This window comes from Gastrolobium bilobum, unplaced genomic scaffold (assembly GCF_033153095.1).
Source record: "Gastrolobium bilobum isolate Gb01-03AN ecotype WA unplaced genomic scaffold, APGP_CSIRO_Gbil_v1 utg10601, whole genome shotgun sequence".
Classification (NCBI taxonomy): Eukaryota; Viridiplantae; Streptophyta; class Magnoliopsida; order Fabales; family Fabaceae; genus Gastrolobium; species Gastrolobium bilobum.
Window position 1 is genome coordinate 60,217 of NW_026900130.1, and position 21,319 is coordinate 81,535.

Genomic DNA, 21,319 nt, shown 5'->3' on the forward strand with positions numbered 1-21,319 from the left:
TCACTTTGCGAAAAATATAACCAGAGTAATAAAACTCAAATTAAGACATAAAATATGTCCTTGGAAATTTTGTGATGTCTAGTTTAACATAGTAAAATCTTAGAATTTTGGTAAAGAGTTGCAATTGCAATTTTAAAAATGGTAAAGATGGTTTGTGCTTGGGGGCTTTGGGAGAAGCCTGCAGTACGCTAAACGAAAAAGAAAACATGTTCCATTTGACTTGAAATTGTAGGATATGATTATTGATTATGTGTTTGCCATTACACCAGATTATGACTCGCTGGATTGTTTGGTTGTTGGTGACTACATTGATACTGAGTTGGTATTAAATGACTTTACCGATACATGTAAGCTTTTGGTTCTCGCTTTTATCCATTGCTTGTTCCGCCAAACCCCATGGGGGATTGGCTTATGTGCATGGTATGTTTTCTATAAATTATATCTGTTTATGTTATAAGCATTGGATATGCTGTTGAGCTGGATTATAGAATTATATCTGTTTATGTTATGAGTATTGAATATGTTGTTGAGCTAGATTATGATATAGCACATTTTCCATATGTATATGTATTTGGGGTATTCCACGCGAGACGGTAATCCCTGAGCATGTTGGGCCACATGCAAGATGGTAACTCCATGTGTGAAGTACATGGTGGACTCCTTGTACTGTGGGTTGTAGACGTGCGTAATGCCTACATTTTATTCTCTGGCCAGTAGGATACATACACACATGACATGGACATATGCGTCATTGCACATTCATTTGATATATTGCATGGCATGCTATACTACATTGTTTACATCTATAAATGGTCCAATATAGTCATTCTCCTTATCTTGTTATTAGTCTGTTTCTTTATATACTGTTTGCACTATTTTAGAACTTATATTATATATGTAAGTTAGCTTGGGGTGGAGGATCCCCTGAGGACTCCTTGTCTTACTGAAATTTCTGTTAGAAAAAGTTAATCCATCATGAGGATTAGCCTTGTTTATTTATATAAAATAGTATATTGCTTCCACGATTAATTCTTGCAAGCTGTGCTTAAATATCATTTGTGTGTTAATACACCGGCTGCAAACAGGGTGTTACAAGGTTTATATCTTACATCTCCATGTATAAGTAACCTATTGTCGTGCAAGTTTGCTTGAGATGACCAACACCCTTTATTGGTGACTCTAGACTATGAATGGTTTTAGAGTATAGTCATATAGTGAATTTGAGTCCTCATGATCATAATCTTATCATAGATCCTCAAGATACACCTGTACTATTCCAAGACATAACATGAAGTAGATATAATATACTTTAAATGAATAAACGTCAAATATCATAAAATACTCAATAGTATTTAAAATGTCTTCTGACTCTAAGATTGTCTCTAAAACACTTACTAATACTAAAATATATAACTCAAGCTTTTGAATTTAGTAAGATTTTTTTACAAAGGATAATTCGTATGGAAAAATCAAGAGTTCCATTTAATTGCAAACAACTTTATCATTCTCTTTTAAATGGAGGAATTAATTCTTAATTTTAAGTAGAATTTTCTTTTTGTATTTTTGTTTTATTAGAGTATTTCTATCAGTATAAATATCACGATGTTGTCTACTAAATATATATATATATATATGCTGTCATAATAAAATAGTAAGGGCACGTTTGGTTGAAGAGAAATTTTTATGAATCATAGGGAAATATGATTAGTAGAGAATGGTTGGAAAGTGAGTTTGGTAGGAAAATATAAAAACAGTTGTTTGGTAGAAAAAAAATTTACTGAAAAAATTAGGTAACTTTTGTAAAATCTATGTTTGGCTTTTGGTAAAATATAGATGGACACCCAATTTGGTTTTACATAGATAACCGGAAATACCTCCTCAGCAAAGGGTTTTTTTGGCCGGCTATCTGGCTTCAAAATCATGGACAAACTGGTTTGCAAGCAAAGGAATTTAGGTAGGTAAATTATGAACCTCTCTCAACCAAACATGGACATTCAATTTTTCCACTTCACATTTGCCTATCAATCTCCTCAAAAACCTCCAATTGTTTATCTAGAATTATGTGTTCCACCGATATCGTATGACACAGAATACAGTATATCATACGCATCGATATCTTAATTTTAAAAAATATTACATTTTAATATATTAGAACATATTTTGAAATTAAATAATATTTTTAATATAAATAATATAATTTTCATTCGATATACATAATAACCTATAATAAATCATATAATCAATCAAATATTTAAATTACATAATATAAATGTAAAACAAAAATAATTTTTCATGCCTTGTTAAATTTTCATTTCAAATTTTATAACAGAAAATATTTGATTTATAAATTAATTTTTTATGTTAAGTTAAAAAGATAAAATAAAATAAGTTTTGGATTGGAAAAAAAATGTCAGAAAATATTGACCGCCGCGTGTAATTTCCAACACATATTTTTCTTTCCAAATAATGTGTCCGTACTTCCCAGTGTAGAACTACCGTGTATAATTGTTCTGTTCTGTTTTATTTCCTCAATGTTCATCATCGGATTAGATTTTTAGATTTTTTTTATAATAATGTTATTTATTACCGTGTACATTCTATTTTTTCTTTTGTGATTCAATGTATTTAAGACATGAATAATGTGGAACGGTAAAATGCTCATCTCATTAAAGAAAAAAAAAATACTATAACGCGATGATGATTTATTTATCAATTAGCTAATAATTTTTATATTTCTAATTGATTAAAATAGTTTAATTTTAATTAAAAGGCATATACTGAACTTAACAAATTAAAACCTAAACTAAAATATCAAAGGTCTAAAAATTACAAACATCGTATAAACTTACGGGGTATAATCTTTGGGTCCCTCTTTTCTCATGTTGTAAGAGAAAGAATTCTCTTACTATAGACACAATAAGTGATGGGTCTCACCTCTCATTACAAAACAAAAATAAAAAAAGTTGTTGCACACATTTCGATGTCTCTCTAGTAGGAGAAAGAATTCTCATGTAACATGAGAATTCTTTTCCCCATAATCTTTTTAGTTTATGAGATTATATTTTCTTATGCAACAGGAGATATTTATCTCATGTTGTACTCACAATTTTACGTGAATCCCATTGCACGGGAAAAGAGAAAAAAAAATAAAATAAAATGGGACTCATATCTTTTTGAGTGTGTAGGAGATACTTGTTATCTCGTATGATGATATTAATATTTTTCTTAGTTTATTCGTCCTGTGAGATCGTGTACTTCACTTTCACATGCATCATGTGCACATCACGTGACTGAGCAACTTTTTCTTTCTTGGCTAGTGATTTATGGCTGATACCCGAACATTTTGCTTTTGATTCCTTACCAATAATATCAGCCATAACTTCTTTTCTGGTTACTTTTACATGCTTGATCCACTTCCATTATTGGCAATTAAAAATGCATTGTACATTAGATAGTGGATTGTAATGTCTCCCTGCTTCCCACCAAGACAGAATAAACTGTGGAACTACATAACGTATAGAATAAAATAAATTAAATAACAATAAAAATTGGTACCAAACTCAATATTCCCTTTTTGGTTCTCTACAAAATTCCACATGCTGCAAGCTCGAACTTACAAAACTGTATTAACTACACGCACATCAACATCCCATTACATCATTTTCATTCTCTATCCCTAAATTGGATAACTTGTTATCTAGATTCACTTCACTTCAGCATCTCATTAACATGTCTCCATATGTAATCTAGTACATATTTCTCAGTCCCTCTATGTTCTTTTATACATACTGTGGATGAGATGATTTTACAACGGAATAAGTTATATTTTCAATTTTAATTGTTGATTTTAATTATATTTAACTATTTTGATTTATTAGAGTCGTAAGTCGTGAGATGCAAATAAATTAATTACTAAAATTTAATAAATTTCTTATTCTTATACTGGTGTGTAAATAACCCACCTCACACCCACACATAATAGCACGAACTCTCATTTTTCATTACAACCGTTGATTTTCGTATATTTAATAATTATAATTTAGTGAGGTATACTCATAAATTAATTACCGATGCCCAATAAATTGAGTTAAGGGGACGATTGAGAGAATGCAGGTGTGCTTTTAATCTTTAAAGTTCCTTGCAACTTGGCCCTGATCACCTCCACCATGTGCGCTAGATTCTTTGGCACCAATCCGAGGGACGCAATAGAATTATATAAAATTACCACAAGTAAAATGATTATATTAGTCCCTCAAAAATAAAAATTACCACAAATTTTTCAAACATACATTTCGTTAGTCAAATTAGTCTCTGACACCGTTTTGCTCAATAATTTTTTTAATTAAAGGAATGTATGTATTAAAGACATAAGTAATAATTCTCATCTTTCAAGAACTAATATGATATCTTTTAAGAATTAATTAAGAATTTGATGTTTCTCATATTATAAAAGATAAAATTATATGAGAAGAGGGAATGGGTTAGAGTGCGTGCTCAACACACGCGCGCGAAATTATTTCTCTGTTAGGGCAACGCAAAAATGAACGGAACGAATGACAAACACGGTGGATCAAATCTCACTGATACTCTGATGGACTGTATGAGGAAGAGTGTAAAGAGAGCAAAGAACGGGGAGGAGTTTTCCCCTGATTCCTCGAATAGAGGAGCTAGCTTGGGCAATTTGCTGGACCGATTCCCATCGGGTAAACCCAAATCTTTTGCAGAAGCTCTTCGCCAGGAAGGAAGCGTACTAGGGGAGGAAGACTCATGGCATGAAGAGCATGAAGAGGAAGAAGGTGAGCCCCTGGACCCTAAGCTTGGTGTTATAAATGAACTGGGCTTCCAAACCATTTATGGGGAGGATGGATCGGTTCGCTTTCGCTGTACAAAGGAAGCAAAACAGAGACTCAGAGCTCCCTGGAGAAACGCGATTATTGTGAAGCTTCTGGGGAAAAGGGTTGGAGTCATGTACATGAAGACGAAGCTGGGAAATCTATGGGCGAAATCTAGTTCCATTACAGTAGCGGACCTGGGCAACGATTTTTTTTTTCTGTAAAATTCTCAAGTTTAGAGGATCTGAACCTGGCTTTGAACGGAGGTCCATGGGTCCTAATGGGGCATTATTTGGCAATCAGAAAATGGGAGCCTTTCTTCAATCCCCACAAAGCAAATATTCATCGGGTGGCAGCTTGGATTCGGCTTCCAGGTATTCCTCTGGAATTCTGTGTAATTCCTGTTTTGAAGCTTATTGGAAACTCTATTGGTAAAGTCCTAAAGATTGACAAAACTACATCTTTGGGGGATAGAGGGAAATTTGCGAGATTATGTGTTGAATTGGACCTATCTAGTCCGTTGAGAGGAGAATTTATCCTGGAGGAAGAGGTGTTTAAGGTGGAATATGAAGGCCTCTATCTGATCTGTCTTCAATGTGGAAAGTACGGTCATAATTCTGAAACATGCCCGGATGCTGTGGAAATTGATGAGTCCAACAAGACTAAAGAACCGATGACAGAAAAAGAGGTAAATACTGCTAACTATGGCGTGGGACCGTGGATGGTGGTTCAGAATTTTTTTTTTCCAAAGAGTCAACAGAGCAAGAAAGTAGAAGGCAAAACAGATAGAGTCTTTGGAGAGGATATCTCAAATAAAAAAGGTGTTAGTCAAAAGAAAAGAGAGACAGGGAGTGCGTCCGATTCTCTAGGGGTGATGAAGTCAAATATTAAGGTGGCTGAGAGTTCCAAGATTATTGTGAGCAAGGAGAATCAAGGGAATAGTCCTTCCAAAGAAAATCCCAAGCGGGTTAACAGAAAATCCTCATCTGCTCAGAAAAGAGTTGCTGGCAAGGCAACTTACAAACCAAAGATTCCTGAAATCCCAGAATCTTTTATTTTCACATCTGAGGAAAAGTCAGGTGGAAACAGCCCTAAAGCTCTAGAGCTCCCTTCATCCAGTAATTCTTAAACCAGAAACCCCTAAAGCAGGCCCAATCTGTGCCTGTTGGGGACATTGAGACGGTGCCTAAATCCATTGGAACAGAAACAGCGCAATGTGTTCAGAGTTCTGCTTCTAATCTTAATGACAAGACTGAGGAAGTTACTAGTTGTAAGTTGAATGTGGAGGACTGTAAGCCTTCGGATATAGATATTTCCAATTCCATTAGTGAGTTAATGCTGAAACCTGAGGAACCTCCTGATAAAGATTGTGAGGATGAGATGGAGATAGAAGTGAAGATTCCAACCAGTGATGAAGCAGTTCATATGCAAGAGAGTGATCAGGGACTCTGCAACCCTGATAATTCTGATTTAGTTACCCAATGAATTTTCTTGTTTGGAATTGTAGGGGTGCAGCAAAGAAAACCTTCAGAACATCCCTTAGTAATTTCACAAGAAAGCATAAGATTGACTTGGTAGCAATCTTAGAACCTAGAATCAGTGGGGCAACTGCTCAGAAGAAGATCAAGCAACTTGGTTTCAACAGATTCGAGTTAGAGGAAGCTGTGGGTTTTTCAGGTGGAATCTGGATTCTGTGGAAAGATGAATTAGTTGAGATCGAGTTTATTGAAAAAAAAGCCAATTCATTCATATGGCTGTTTCAAATAATGCAGGAAGTAATTTCCTCTTGACAGTGGTCTATGCCAATCCTAGAGAGGATATCCGGGAAGAGCTGTGGCCTAACCTTATGAGAATAAGTAACAATGTGAATGGTCCCTGGGTCACGATGGGGGATTTCAATGAAATAGCTTCGATTAAGGAAAAAAAGGGGGAGCCCCAGTCAATATTGCTAGATGTCTGAAATTCACTGCTTTAATCAGTGATTGTAAGCTTATGGATCTCGGATGTAGAGGGTCTATGTTTACCTGGAGGGGTCCTAAATGGCTTCACCTTGATAGAGTTTTTAAAAGACTGGATAGAGTGTGTGTGAATGCAGACTGGAGAACTGCATTTGAGGACGCTGAAGTGAGAGCTTTGCCCAGGCTCAATTCTGATCATAACCCTTTGCTTCTATCCTTGGCTCCGAAAGAGGTTTTCAATAAAGATAGGCCTTTCAGATTCTTGGTGGCTTGGCTTGAGCATTCGTCGTTCCCTCATTTTCTCCGTTTCATTTGGAAGTCTCATCTTCAAATTAACCAGAGTCTTTAGGAATTGGTTAATCCTTTGAAGTCTTGGAATAAAAGGGTCTTTGGATGTATTCAGCTTAGAAAAGATTTCCTCCTAAAAAAGCTCCAGGAAATTCAAAGGAATACCAATCACCTCTTGGACCACTTTAATTCTGATCTTGATAAGGCTCTGCAAGAGGAATTGAACAGGGTTTTGCTCCAAGAAGAAGCTATTTGGTTCCAAAAAGCGAGGTGCAATTGGATTAAAGATGGAGATCACAATACTAAGTTCTACCATACTACCACCATCATCAGAAGAGCTAGGAATAGAATCCTAGAATTGAAGAATGATGAAGGTCATTTTGTTAGAGAAGAAGAAAATTTGAAGAAGCTCATCCTTGGTTTTTTCAATAACCTTTTTGCAGAAGAGAATGTTCAGAGACCCTGGGTTGACACAAATTTTAATTGGCCTGTTCTTCTTGAAGCTGAAAAGAAGCTGCTCAATGATCCCATCTCGGATATGTTGATTAAAGAGGCATTTTTCTCCATGGGTAGCCTAAAAGCTCCGGGTCCTGACGGTTTTCCAGCTCTTTTCTTTCAGCATAATTGGGAGCTACTGAAGAATCAGGTTGTTATGTGTGTTAACCAGATATGGAATAATCCAACTGATGTGAGAGATCTTAATAAAACCTTCCTTGTCCTTATTCCGAAGTTGAAAAATCCTGAGAAAATTTCCCAATTTCGGCCTATTGCGCTTTGTTCTGTGCTTTATAAGGGCATCAGCAAAATCATTGTGGGGAAGTTGAAACCTGTCCTGACTAAGCTCATATCCCCTCAACAGGTGAGCTTTGTTCCAGGCAGGCACATCCAGGATAACATTGCAATTGCTCAAGAGATGGTTCACTCTATGAACAGGATGAAAGGCAAAAAAGGCTTTTTCACTATAAAGATTGATCTCGAAAAGGCCTATGATCGAATGTCTTGGAGCTTTATTCATAAGGTGCTGATTGAGATCAATCTTCCGGATCAGTTAGTGAATCTTATTATGCAATGCATCTCAACTACTGAGCTGGATATTCTCTGGAATGGAACCAAATCAGGTAGAATATCTCCCAGCAGAGGTCTAAGACAATGGGACCCCATCTCACCCTATATCTTTGTCTTATGTATGGAAAAACTGTCTCATTTAATAGCTGACTGTATAAATGACAACATGTGGAAGCCAATGAAAGCTGGGAAGGGTGGTCCGAGTATCTCTCATCTGCTTTTCGCAGATGACCTCCTTCTTTTTGGTGAAGCTAATATCTCCCAGATTAATACTGTTATGAATTGCCTTTCAAAGTTTAGTGATATGTCTGGCCAAAAGGTAAGCTACCCCAAATCAAATATCTTCTTCTCTAAAAATGTAACACCCCAAATTCTAACAATTTATAATAGCATAAATAATTTCAATAATTTTTGTAAATAACAGCGAAAGTTCAAAATAATCAAATTTGGAAAGTGTTACCGCCGCACTTGTACTATGGACAGGTGCAAGGCTAAATTTATTACATTAAAAATAAAACCAAAGACTAAAGTTTAAATAAAGGAAATATGTCTTATGCATTTATTTAAATCTCATAAAATTTCTAAACTTAGAAACTAGCTAGGAATATAATATCCGAGTCGTGATCCTCGCTGCCCACAGCTAGCCCCATCCTTTGCAACATGCTTCACTGAAAATCTGCTCCCCCGTGAAGGATCATTGCAGTTAAACAAACACAAAAGTCAGCAAAGCTGGTAATCCAAATCCGATATACAAAAATAAATAAATAAATAAATAAACAAAAAGAATATAACTCATGATAATCCAATAAAATAATATAACTCAAAAATTCGAATCAAATGTCAACTTGTTATTAATTATATTAATATTTATTTAATCCATTTAGTCTATTTAGTGGGAAGAGAACCATGGTAGACCCGGGGAACCCTGCCAGTCTACCCTGTGACCCGGGAAACCCTGCCAGTCACAAACAAATCACTTTGGCCATAATCAATTCACATCTTCCTAGTGTGCACACCTCTTCCCAAAGTTGCTACTAGTATCCCGGGGAACCCTGCCAGACACCACTTTGGGAAGAACAGATATAATCATTTTCACATCAGTTTCACATCGGAGGCATAAAGCCCAAAAGTTGTGTTCATCACTTTGGGAGGTACCATCCCAAAGCTATCCTCCCACTATTAATTTTTTTTATACAAACATAACAAAATTCCTCAATTTATTTCAAATATATGTAATATCTATTTTCTGCAACTAACAATTAATTTCTAATTTATCAAAACATATATATATTTTAGTGCCTCAATTTATAAAATAAAGCACAGGATTCAAAAGAAACAATTGTAACTAACAACATATACTGAAAGCATGTATTTGAAATAGGTTGATCACGTAAACCGAGAAAAATATCATTGCAAATATATGCATATAAGCAAAAGTGAAGGACATATTAATTTGCAAATTGAAAGAAACCAATCAGGCATCTAATTTAATGGAAAGTGACGCACAAAAATCGAGAAGGAGAGTTTTGTTTTGTGAACAATGTTTACATATATAAAAGCAACGACAATTTGAATTCAATTTAAAGAATTGCACAGAAACCGAAAGAAATTTGCAACGAAGTGTAACTATGATATATATTTAGGATCATAATTATCCTATCAAAATTCATATAAAATTAACCTAAGACTTCTAAGGATTAGGATTACACATACCAAATTTTACATAAAATAAATATAATCTAAAAATACCTAGGGATTAGGATTACACATACCAAATTTGACATAAAATATAATCTAAAAATACCTAGGGATTAGGATTACCTGGTCTCTGTTTTCGCTAACTTTTAGAAGAAAAGAGTAATTTAGGGCAGAGAACCGGTTGATAAAAAAATATAAAGATTGAAAATAATTAAAATAAACTTTTTGGAGTGAGAAGAGAAAGAGAGTAGCAGAGGAGAGTGAATTGGTTTGGTTAGGCTAGGTCTCTATTTATAGTTGAAGTTTAGGGCTTATACATTACTGACTCAATGCTGACTCATCATATCTAAACAATTTATGTTTGTTGAGTCATCATATCTAAACAATTTATGTTTGTTGACTCATCCTAATCCAATCAAACATTACCAATCAAATAATCAAACATTAAAGCATAATGATCAATCAAATAATAACAATTTATCACCCATTATTATTATTACTAATTTATAATTTATTACTTTTATTAATTTATTGTATTATAAATTACTATTATTTTTCTGGGATATTACAAAAAATGTCTCCCCTGAGCTTGCTAATGCCATTGTTGAGATTAGTGGCTTTGCTCATACGAGGAATATTGGTAGATATCTGGGGTACAGAATGAAACATGGTCGTGTAAGTAAACAGCACTATGGAGAGATCATGGACAGGGTTGATGGCAGGCTGCAAGGTTGGAAAAAAAGCTGCCTGTCAATGGCAGGGAGAATGACACTTGCCAAATCGGTCATCTCTGCTATTCCTAGTTTCCATATGCAGAGTAGCCTCCTCCCAAAAGGAATTTGTGATGATATAGAGAAGATTCAGAGGAGTTTCATTTGGGGGGAGTCTGAGAATCAAAGGAAATTCCATGCTGTTAGTTGGGAGCAACTTAAAATGGGAAAAAGTCAAGGTGGTTTGGGAGTTATCAATCTTAGAAGGCAGAATGAAGCTTTTCTCCATAAGTGTGCCTGGCGGTTAATTAATTCCCCGGACCAGCTGTGGGCTCAAGTTCTTGGGGCCAAATATGGTAGAAGAAAAGATTTGCTGAAAGAGGCTGTCTCGAAACCATATGACTCTCATTTATGGAAGAGTCTGTGCAAAATTTGGCCAGATATGACAAGAAATCTCTCCTGGCAGATTGGCAATGGCAAGCAGGTAGATTTCTGGATGGATGATTGGGTTGGTTGTAAAGCTAGTCTTCTTTCTTTAGCCATCAATCCTCCAACATCTGATACTGTTGACTGCAAAGTAAATCATAGTATGTTTTCCTCAGAAGCGGGTTGGAATGTTCCTTTCCTCATGCACCATTTTGATAGCAGTATAGTAAATCAGATCATGGCTATCCCTCACCCTGATGGTGAAGCGGGAGAGGATTTTGTGTGCTGGAGAAATACGATTCCAGGTCAATCCTTAGTTAAAACTGCTTACAACAACCTTTCTAATTTGAATCCTGGTCTAAGTGTCAATAGTTGGGACCAGATATGGAGCTGGAAAGGTAAAGAGAGAGTTAAAGTGTTTATGTGGAGGATGTACCATGGCAGGATGCTAACCAAAGACTTTATCAGTAAATGGAGTGGATCCTCTAACTGCTGCCCCTCGTGCCCAGAAGATGTAGAAACTAATCTTCATGCTTTCAGAGACTGTGTTAAAGCAAAAAAGGTTTGGTATTTACCTTTATTTCAACCTCTTCCTCTGGGCTTTTTCTCCATGGTTTGTTTCAAAGAGTGGATTTCTCTTAATTTGAATGTGAGGAAGACTAGGGTCCAAGACTGGAGGGATTTGTTCTTTATTGCCTGTAATTTCTTATGGTATTGGAGGAATAAAGAACTCCATGATGGTTCAGCTAAAAGACCTGAGGACCCCTCTCTTGATCTCTTAGAATTAGTAAGGGAATCAGGATGCTGTAGAAAGCTCAAATTACAGTTTGAGAACATGAGCCCCTACATTGAGCCCTCCACTGTTTGGAATGCTCCATCGCAAGCTTTCCTAAAACTGAATGTGGATGTTGCTGTGTCCTTTGAGAAAGCTGCTTGCGGAGGTTTGTTGAGAGATTGGAAAGGAAACTGGATCTGTGGGTTCACTGCCTTCATTGGAAATTGCTCATCTTTACAAGCCGAGCTTTGGGCTATTTTTCACGGTTTGAATTTTGTTTGGAATTCTGGTTGGAAGAATATTATCCTAGAATCAGATTCGTCTCAAGCTATTGGTCTTCTTACCTCTTCTGGTAATGACTCTCGAAAGTTACCTCTGGTAACTAAGATTCGAGCTGCTCTCAATAAGGATTGGTCTGTCTTGTTGAAGCATATTCCCAGGACTTGCAACTCCTGTGCTGATTGGTTAGCAAAGAAAGATTTGGATGATCCTTTTGGTGTCACCACCTTTTCATCCCCTCACTTTGAACTCCTCAATTTGCTTGCTGCTGATATGCTGGACCCGGGTAGCTCAAGGCTTGCTGCTAGTCGTTAACTCTGTTCTGTTTATAGTTTCTATTCTTTTGTTGTCGTTAGTAGTTTTTTCTTTTCTGCTATTTTGTTTTAGTTTCTGCTATCTGTCTTTTATTTTGCTGTTTTCTGTTCGTGGGGTTTTTACCCCATGACTTAACCAAAGAAAAAAAAAAAAGATAAAATTATCTCCTACACACATATAAAAATATGTAAAGTCCATATAGGACTACGTGAAGAGAAAAAAAAGAAAAACATAAAACTCATACCCTTTTATGTGTATGTAAAAGATAATTTTATCAACTATAAAATAAAAAGCATTAAACCCATTAATTAATCTATTTAATCACCTATTACTCCAGTCACATGGTGTAAAATTTGAAAATGAATCCTCTCGTCACATGAACTGAGACGATATTTAATTGATCATAAGTAAATTAATGGTATCAATCAGTCCCAGTGAACTACCAGTGATAAAACCACAACATTCAGAGAAAAGAAGGAACTCTCTCATGAAGATGCTGATTAAGTATTCAATGCAGCAAGAGCCATGCAGAATTACACTGGCCTTAAATCACAAGTCATGTATCCATGACCTTGGCAATGAAGATCTAAATATTTGGTGGAGCAATATTTTCTCCCTTTTGCCTAGCTTGTTTACACCATAGCCTCTGAAAACACCTAATTTACATGCTTCTCGTCCTTCTTCTACAGCTCTTTTCCTCACAGCTTTCAATAAAGCTGAACCTTGAGGAGTTTCCCTGCTTTCAGCTTTTTCAGTTTCACATGCCACCTTGTTTATTTCCTCTGCTCTTTTTTCAAGTTGATTCTTGGCTCCTTCAGGATTGGTGGTGCCTGCACAATCATTATGATCATTACTTCCCCACCATTTGTTTGAAATAGTTGATAAGCCTTCTGATGGAAACCCAAACTTAAATTCATCCATTGTTGTCATTCCTTTGGTCATCCCTAAGTTAGGCGAATTTTGTGCACGCCCACTTTCTACACTCTTGTTTCCTCCTTGCTGATGCGAATTGTGAAGCACTGTAACACCTTGTGCTTTGGCCCTCTCATCATTCGTTTGTTGCAAAACACTGCAGTCAAACATCAGATAAATGTAAACCAGTTATAAAGATTAATAAAACAGGTTAGAGAGTCTATACCTATTATAGTCTATACACAGCATGGATGTTGCCACTGAATACACTACAAGTATAAAGTTCAAATGTATCCATGCTACTGATATAAAAGTTGAAAACATCTCACAATTTAAACTTTTTTTAGATTCAATCACTTCACATTCACACAATAAAACCGGAACAATGAAAATAAGAAAAGCATAACATATGAATAACAAGGAATATATATTGGCTCTTTTATAAAAACAAGAAATTTTATTAGTAATGAGAAAGAAGTATAAGAACAAACGATAAGATAAAAGGCAAACACTGGTTTACAAGGCTCCTTGACTTGCGAGGGTAGGAGTGAGGGTCAATTGATCGTAGCCTTACCCTTGCATTTTGACAAAGAGATTGTTTCCTAAACTCAAACTAGTGACCTTCCGACCAATCTTACTACTATTCCAAGGCTCGCCCTCTAAGAACAAATGATAACATAACCAAGGAAAAAAAAAAAAAACACGAAAGCACAACAGATAAGCAAAGCGCTTTCCTATCTTTGCTTATACAACAAAGAAAGCCCTCCAAAATGACCATTATCTGATTTGTGAACCGCAAAGAAGCCAATAAGACCGCTTTAGCCCATTAAAGAGGCATCCACAAGAAAATATCCTTGAAATTCTAGCATTCTTCTCCAACAAAGGAGCAATAGACATCAGATAACAACATAAATTTCTTATAAAAAAAAGCGTGGCAAGATGATTAAGACATTACGATCAGATCGTGGTGGTAAATATCTGAGCTATGAGTTTCAGGATTATCTGAGAGAAAATAGAATTCTCTCGCAGTTTACTGCACCTTACACACCACACCAAAATGGTGTCTCCGAAAGGAGAAACAGGACCTTGTTAGACATGGTCAGGTCTATGATGAGTGAGACTCAACTTCCAAAATCGTTTTGGGGATATGCCTTAGACACAGCGGCATACCTTCTAAATAGGGTACCGTCTAAATCTGTTCAGACCACACCATATGAGATATGGAATGGTAAGAGACCCAACCTGAGTTACCTCAGGGTATGGGGATCGCCAGCTTATGTCAAAGCGTTGGCATCAGACAAGCTTAGTGCTAAGAATACTAAATGTCTATTTGTGGTGTATCCCAAAGGTACTAAGGGATACTACTTTTACTCCATGGATGAACACAAGGCGTTTGTGTCAAAGAATGCTGAGTTCCTTGAGAAGGATTTGATCTCTCAAGGAGCCAGTGGGAGTAAGATTGATCTTGAAGAAGTTCAAGAACCACATGAACAGATTGAAGAACCCGAGTCTGCTCCGCAGGCGACATTCTCCAATGGAGAAGTAAACACACAACTCCGTAGGTCAACGAGGGTCATCCATCCACCTGAGAGGTTTGGGTTTGTGATTGAGAATCAGCAAACCGTCGAGGATGATGAACCAGGTAACTACGAAGAGGCAGTCAAGGATGTTGACTCTTCTAGATGGCTTGAAGCCATGGAATCTGAAATGGATTCGATGTATCAAAACAAGGTATGGACCTTGGTTCCTAAACCGCAAGGAATAGTTCCTATCGGTAACAAATGGGTCTTTAAAAGAAAGACTGATGCAGATGGCAACGTTCAGACCTACAAAGCTAGGTTGGTTGCGAAAGGGTATCGTCAAAGACAAGGAGTTGACTATGATGAGACTTTCTCGCCTGTTGCCATGATCAAATCTATTAGGATCATGCTTGCAATGGCGGCATATCACGACTATGAAATTTGGCAAATGGATGTCAAGACCGCCTTCTTGAATGGGTTCTTGAAGGAGGAAGTGTACATGACACAACCTGAGGGCTTTGAAAACAAAGATCAGGAGCATATGGTATGCAAACTTCAAAGGTCGATATATGGGCTAAAGCAAGCATCAAGGAGTTGGAATATTCGTTTTGATGAAGTCGTTAAGAGTAACGGTTTTATCAAGAACGAGGATGAACCTTGTGTTTACAAGAAGGTTAGTGGGAGTAATGTCGTCTTCCTGGTACTTTATGTAGATGACATATTGTTAATAGGAAATGACATCCCCACATTACGAATAACGAAAGAGTGGCTTTCAAAAAGCTTCACCATGAAGGATTTGGGAGAAGCGACCTTTATACTTGGTATAAAGATCTATAGAGATAGATCCAAGAGGCTGCTGGGTTTATCTCAATCCACGTATGTTGACAAGATGCTAAAGAGGTTTAGCATGGAAGGGTCGAAAAGGGGTTTTCTTCCCGTCAGTCATGGGGTACATCTTTCAAAGGCTATGTGTCCTAAGTCACAGCCTGAGAAGGATCGCATGAGTGGAATTCCATACGCTTCGGCTATTGGATCCATCATGTATGCCATGATATGTACGAGACCAGATGTCTCATATGCTTTGAGCATTACGAGCAGATACCAGTCGGACCCTGGAGAGGGTCACTGGACAGCAGTCAAGACCATCCTTAAATACTTAAGAAGAACTAAGGATGCGTTTCTGGTCTATGGTGGGGTTGATGAGCTAACAGTGAAAGGGTTCACTGATGCCAGTTTTCAGAGTGACAAAGATGACTGCAAGTCACAGTCAGGGTTCGTATTCACCTTAAATGGTGGGGCAGTATCTTGGAAGAGTTCCAAGCAGGAGACAACAACGGATTCAACGACAGAAGCTGAATATATAGCTGCTTCAGAAGCAACTAAGGAGGCCGTGTGGATCAAGAAGTTCATATCTGAACTTAGGGTGGTTCCAAGCGTGGATGAGCCCATACAGTTGCTTTGCGACAACACTGGAGCCATTGCGCAGTCAAAGGAACCTAGGTCTCATCAAAGATCTAAGCACGTGCTCCGCAGATATCACCTGATTAGAGAAATCATTGATAAGATGGATGTAAAGATGGATTATATTCCCACAGATGATAACCTAGCCGATTCTCTGACAAAGACTGTTTCTCAGAGAAAACATGATAGTCATTATGAGGCTTTGGGTATACGACTTAGGTCTGATTGGCTCTAGGCCAAGTGGGAGCTTGTTAGTATATGGAAGTCCTAGAGACAATCTTTTATTTAGATTAGGACATATGTGGACCTTTGTATTGTCGCAAATAAATAAAAGCACTATTTATCCTGTTTCATATTTTGTCTCAATATTACTGTTAATATTTTATATGAGAAACTGGATAAACCCCTTGGAATAAAATAGGTATCTCTTGAGTATCTGTGATGAGATCACGATCATGAGGATTCAAGGATACTGGATATTTATTCCTAATTTTATGTTCCTAGTCTAGAGACACTGAGAATGGGGATCAGTGATCTCGGGTAAGACTAGCACGACTTATCTACTTGTATTCGGATGCAAGGTAAATACCTCATGAGCTACAGATATGGAGATGTCTTAACTAAAGTCGTGAGTGGACCTATAAGGGTATAGCTCGCACTGAACAGACCCACAAAAGAGACTCTATGAGGAAATCTCACAGAGAGTATCATTAGAGTAGTCTCTTTATATTTGGATATGTCTTTCCTTAGACCAGAAGTTATTACCTAGACTGTGTTCTAGAAGGCATGCTTTGACTGTATACCTTGTCTGACTGAAACATGAAGACTCATAGGTATACTGTTGGGCTTGTCCTGAAAGAGCACAGGGCTAGGGTGATAAGCTGAAGGAATTCGTCAAATCTCTGTGAGAGATTAGGTAATCTGTAAACCGGAGAAATCGGGATGACATTTACAGGGACTCGGGAATCTATGCATAGTAAAAGAGATCATGAGATGATCTGCCTTTAGAGTCAGTAAATTGAAGATTCCCTATTTCGAATAAAGCTTACCCTAAACCGCAAGGGTTGATACGCTTCCTTACCCTAGGTTTTATGGGAAGGTAACCGAGACGAAAAGAAATACATACGGAAACCAAATATGTGTAATAGGATGATCAAGTCATTAATCTAACTAGCTCTGGGGCAACAAAGCATTGCTAGTGCTCTGTGTTGTCATTAAATGGGTTGTGGGCTTGTTGGGCCCGAGCCCATTTATGTCAGTGGCTATGTTGGACCTAATGGGTCACACACTAACACCTTAATGTCATGATGATATAACATTAAAGGTATTGGGCCTAATAATGGTTGTTAGCCCAAGATGAAGTTTGGAAGCCCACCTAAGAGGGAGAGGGCGCATGGTATTGTTAATGGGCTTAGATGGTCCAAGACATTACTAATTAATTTAAGAGTAAACACCCTTTTTAGTCCCTGTCAATATCTACGAAGTCCTTTTTAGTCCCTGGCAATAAAAAAGGACCAAATTGGTCCCTGAAATTACAAAAAAAGGGCCATGTTAGTCCTTATGTCAACTCCCAAATATGTAGAGTGGCCCTTTTCTTGTACTTTCAGGGACCAATTTGGTCCTTTTTTATTGCTAGGGACTGAAAATGACTTCGTAGATATTGTCAGGGACTAAAAAGGGTGTTTACTCTTAATTTATTTAGTTAAATTAATTATCAAATATTTAAATTTTGAATTTGAAATTTGAATTTTGAAATTTGAATTTTGAATTTTCAATTTGAATTTTGAAATTCGAATTTTGAATTTTCAATTTGAAATTTGAAATTTGAATTTGAATTTTGAAATTTGAATTTTGAATTTGAAATTGAATTTAGAATTTAAATGTTTGAACGTTTGAATTTAAATGTTTGAATTCGAATTTGAATTGGCTATGAAAAGTTGTTTCTTAACAAAAGGATAAGATGAGATCTTGTTGAAACAAATCCCTTGTATCAAGAGAAGATCTATAGAGATCTCCAAGGGCTGATTTGGGACGCCATTTTGGTGGGAGATGATTGTCATCTTGTCAAACCAACAAGCTCCAATCAGATTTGGTTGTTGAAAGAATCAGTGAGCTAGTTGGTTCAAACTTGAATGCAACAGCTCAAATGTATCTGGACCCTTTTTGGGCTGAATAGGGGCGCATGAATTGGTGGTCATATGATGACCATTGGTTCAGAATTTTGACTAGATAAAGACCTAGTCTTACGAGGATTCAAAGGGGAGGTTGTTGGGATTTTTGAATTGCAACAACTCCACCTTTGTCTCACTCACTTGTGCGCCACTTTCATTATAAGTAAAAAAAAAATTCTCTCCCTCTCTTGTGTGCCTAGTTGGTGAGTTCCTCCTTAAGGTTTTTCAAAAGAACCTAGCCAATTCTTCTATATACCATTCCCACTCTTGTGAAGTTTTCATGCTGGAGACTTCACTCTTCTAAACACATATACCTAGCCTCCTTCTTCACCTATTGAGCGCATAGCAAGCCTCTCTGTGGTGGTCAATTGGTGGCTTTCAAGAAAGCGTTCTTACATCTTGACTTGGGTGGTGTGGATCAACATTAGAAGGTTTGAACCCTTCAAACCTAACACTGATCATCTTGGAGTTTTGAACTCACAAATAAAGGTAACATCACATGCCATAAAGCATGATTCTTGATTGCATGTGTAATTCCGCATATGAAAAATTTTGTTTTTCCCTCTCACATGCTACGGCCTTCAAGGCAATTTTACTTTCAGACATGTGCATTGTCCACCCTTCAAGCCTAGTAAGCTCTCATGTGAGGGGGCGTGTTAGAGATATATAAAACCATTAAAGAGGCCTTCACTTAATAGCTTAAACTTTTGGGTTGAATTGATTCTTTACATTTTCCATACAGAATTTTTAATAAAATGGAATTATTGAGGAATATATATAAACACACACACATATATGAACTGAAAATGTTTCTGGCATACATACAAAAGTGTTGAGCATAAGCATGTATGCATCTTTGAAAGACAGACCACAGTAGATGCTGTTGGAGGTTAAATTATTAAATGTGTCACTGGACTGAGATATTCCCTATCAGTTTGATTGTACGTAATTTACTGGATAACACCAATAGGTTCGCATAAGAGGGTTAAAATATGAAAATAAATGAAAGAACACAATTGTCAGACAACGTACAAGTCCTCTGATAAAGGAATATTAATATAGTATACTAAAAGAATAGGAGCTGATCCATAATGAAAAATCTGGTTGCAATAAAACAACAGAAACAAAAGAATGAATAAACTTCACTAGACTTGAAAGCTTACCTTTTGTTATTGCCACTTAACAAAACCATTGTCACAGAGTCCAGTTATTAATACAACACTTCAAACCCCACCTACAGCATAAAGATTGAAAATCCATAAAATTTACATGATACTTAAAAAGAAATTTGTCAAAACTGCAATATGTACTAGTTTTCAAAAGTTTGTTGGTGCATCATAGCAATATATCAAATGACTACGCATAACCAACAATTAAGTATATACACTCAGTTATGCTGTGGAGGTAAACAAAAGTAACACAATAATTAGGAGTGAGAAGAGAAAACAAGGAAAATACATAATGTGATGAACATCATCAGTTACAGAAGTGGTAAACAACAATAAGAACGAAATCTGTAACACATGAAGCTTCGCTACAGAATTCTTCTTGCAAGAAATTGTTGTGCACGTGCAGAAAGCAAGCAAACAAAATTATAGGAAAGCATTTTTTTTTTCTCCCTATTTCTTTTTCTTCACCAATTATCTGAACTTTTCTCAGGTAAAATCATCCATGCTTATTTGAATTATTCACCACTCCTAACAAAGAAACACTATCAACAAAAATTTCATCTGATGATATTTTCTTATCAAGTAAAGCTTTCACATTTCACTTCTTGATTCCTAGATTCTCTTCCCAGCTTTTCCATTGCTAATAACAAAAACATTTCTGCTTCAATTCCCACTTCCCTTTTTCTTGTTAAACCAGCTGAATTCTGGAAGACTACAGAACAATTACCAATAGAGATTTAAAAAATAAAAAAAAGACATTTGGGTACATTTTGCTGGTTCTTCTTCCTTTAAGATTTGATGATATTGGGTTCTTTTTGGAAGTTGAAAAGATTATAAACTCAAATTAAAAATGAAAAAAGAAAAAGTAAAATATGGGTAAAAATGAAAACTTTCCAATGACCCAAAAGCAGAAAACTTGGTAATCCTACATACAAGCCCAACCACAAGTTCAACCACGAATAAAAAGAAAGAAAGAATACCTTAACGATTTTGTCCATGAACTAAAATACCATTTTGGAACAAAATTGGAACAACGAGAGCTGGAGTATGTTGTGGATTACCTCAGACTCCGAGTACTTGAAAGTTGAATCGAACTTGTACAATCTATTAGACAAGACAAGCGTGTGTGAATGTGAATTTTGGGGGTCTGTAACTGAAACTCTGAACTGAAGTAAAAGCTAATGTATCCCAAAAGATTATAAAATGTGAAGTTACTATAATGACCTCGAGGCACATAGAATTGGATTTTATTACAAAGAAATGACTTTTTTTATCTGTGCCTAATTTATAATATATTTAAGCGACTATAGCGGTCAGGGCACGAGGGAGGTAATCAAAATAATTAAAATTTCGATTTAAATTTGTATTTTTATTATTTTATGATTTATTTTAATCAAAATGATTTCATCAAATACCAAACATTTTTATGATTTTTTACAATTTTTTTTACATTTTATGAATTTTTATTTTTATTTTGGTTTTAGGTAAAATTTCGATTTTAACTACCGGATGTGACCATGACCTTTAATGTCACCATTTATCAAAATAATAATAATAATAATATATTTTACATTAAATTAACAGTGAATATATTATGATTTGTTTATTCTTTAAGTAAATTCATTTTAAAGGAGTTTTATCCTTTTATTATAAAAATATAAAGTGTTTTATCTTTTCTCTATAGTGAAATAGAGAGTTCAAGATCTCATTCACGCACTTTTACTATCCGCATACTCTACC

General features: G+C 36.1%; 2 protein-coding genes across 3 annotated transcripts; one reads left to right on the forward strand and one right to left on the reverse strand.

The window, feature by feature from the left end:
• The first annotated feature begins 5,112 nt into the window (after positions 1–5,112).
• On the forward strand, positions 5,113–6,317 carry LOC133295442 (uncharacterized). Its single transcript, XM_061494278.1, has 2 exons — positions 5,113–5,950; positions 6,037–6,317. Exons 1-2 carry the CDS (start codon positions 5,113–5,115, stop codon positions 6,315–6,317), a joined length of 1,119 nt encoding a protein of 372 aa, XP_061350262.1.
• A 6,406-nt stretch (positions 6,318–12,723) lies between these two features.
• Positions 12,724–20,739, reverse strand: LOC133295444 (uncharacterized). Of its 2 annotated transcripts, none has more exons than XM_061494281.1 (3): positions 20,641–20,739; positions 19,574–19,644; positions 12,724–13,415 (listed from the first exon to the last, which is right to left on the reverse strand). In XM_061494281.1, exons 2-3 carry the CDS (start codon positions 19,600–19,602, stop codon positions 12,896–12,898), a joined length of 549 nt encoding a protein of 182 aa, XP_061350265.1. In that variant the 5' UTR covers positions 19,603–19,644; positions 20,641–20,739; the 3' UTR covers positions 12,724–12,895. The 2 variants fall into 2 exon arrangements, with proteins under 2 accessions (XP_061350265.1, XP_061350266.1); XM_061494282.1 differs by having other exon boundaries at positions 20,560–20,692.
• Positions 20,740–21,319: the final 580 nt, after the last annotated feature.

Bases quoted from the DNA above. Each gene is read 5' to 3' on its own strand.
- LOC133295442 (XM_061494278.1), top strand. From the start codon at position 5,113: ATGGGGCATTATTTGGCAATCAGAAAATGGGAGCCTTTCTTCAATCCC. The intron at 5,951-6,036 runs GTAATTCTTAAA...CCATTGGAACAG, and splicing joins TCTAGAGCTCCCTTCATCCA to AAACAGCGCAATGTGTTCAG.
- LOC133295444 (XM_061494281.1), bottom strand. From the start codon at position 19,602: ATGGTTTTGTTAAGTGGCAATAACAAAAG. The intron at 13,416-19,573 runs GTAAGCTTTCAA...GTTTGACTGCAG, and splicing joins TTAAGTGGCAATAACAAAAG to TGTTTTGCAACAAACGAATG.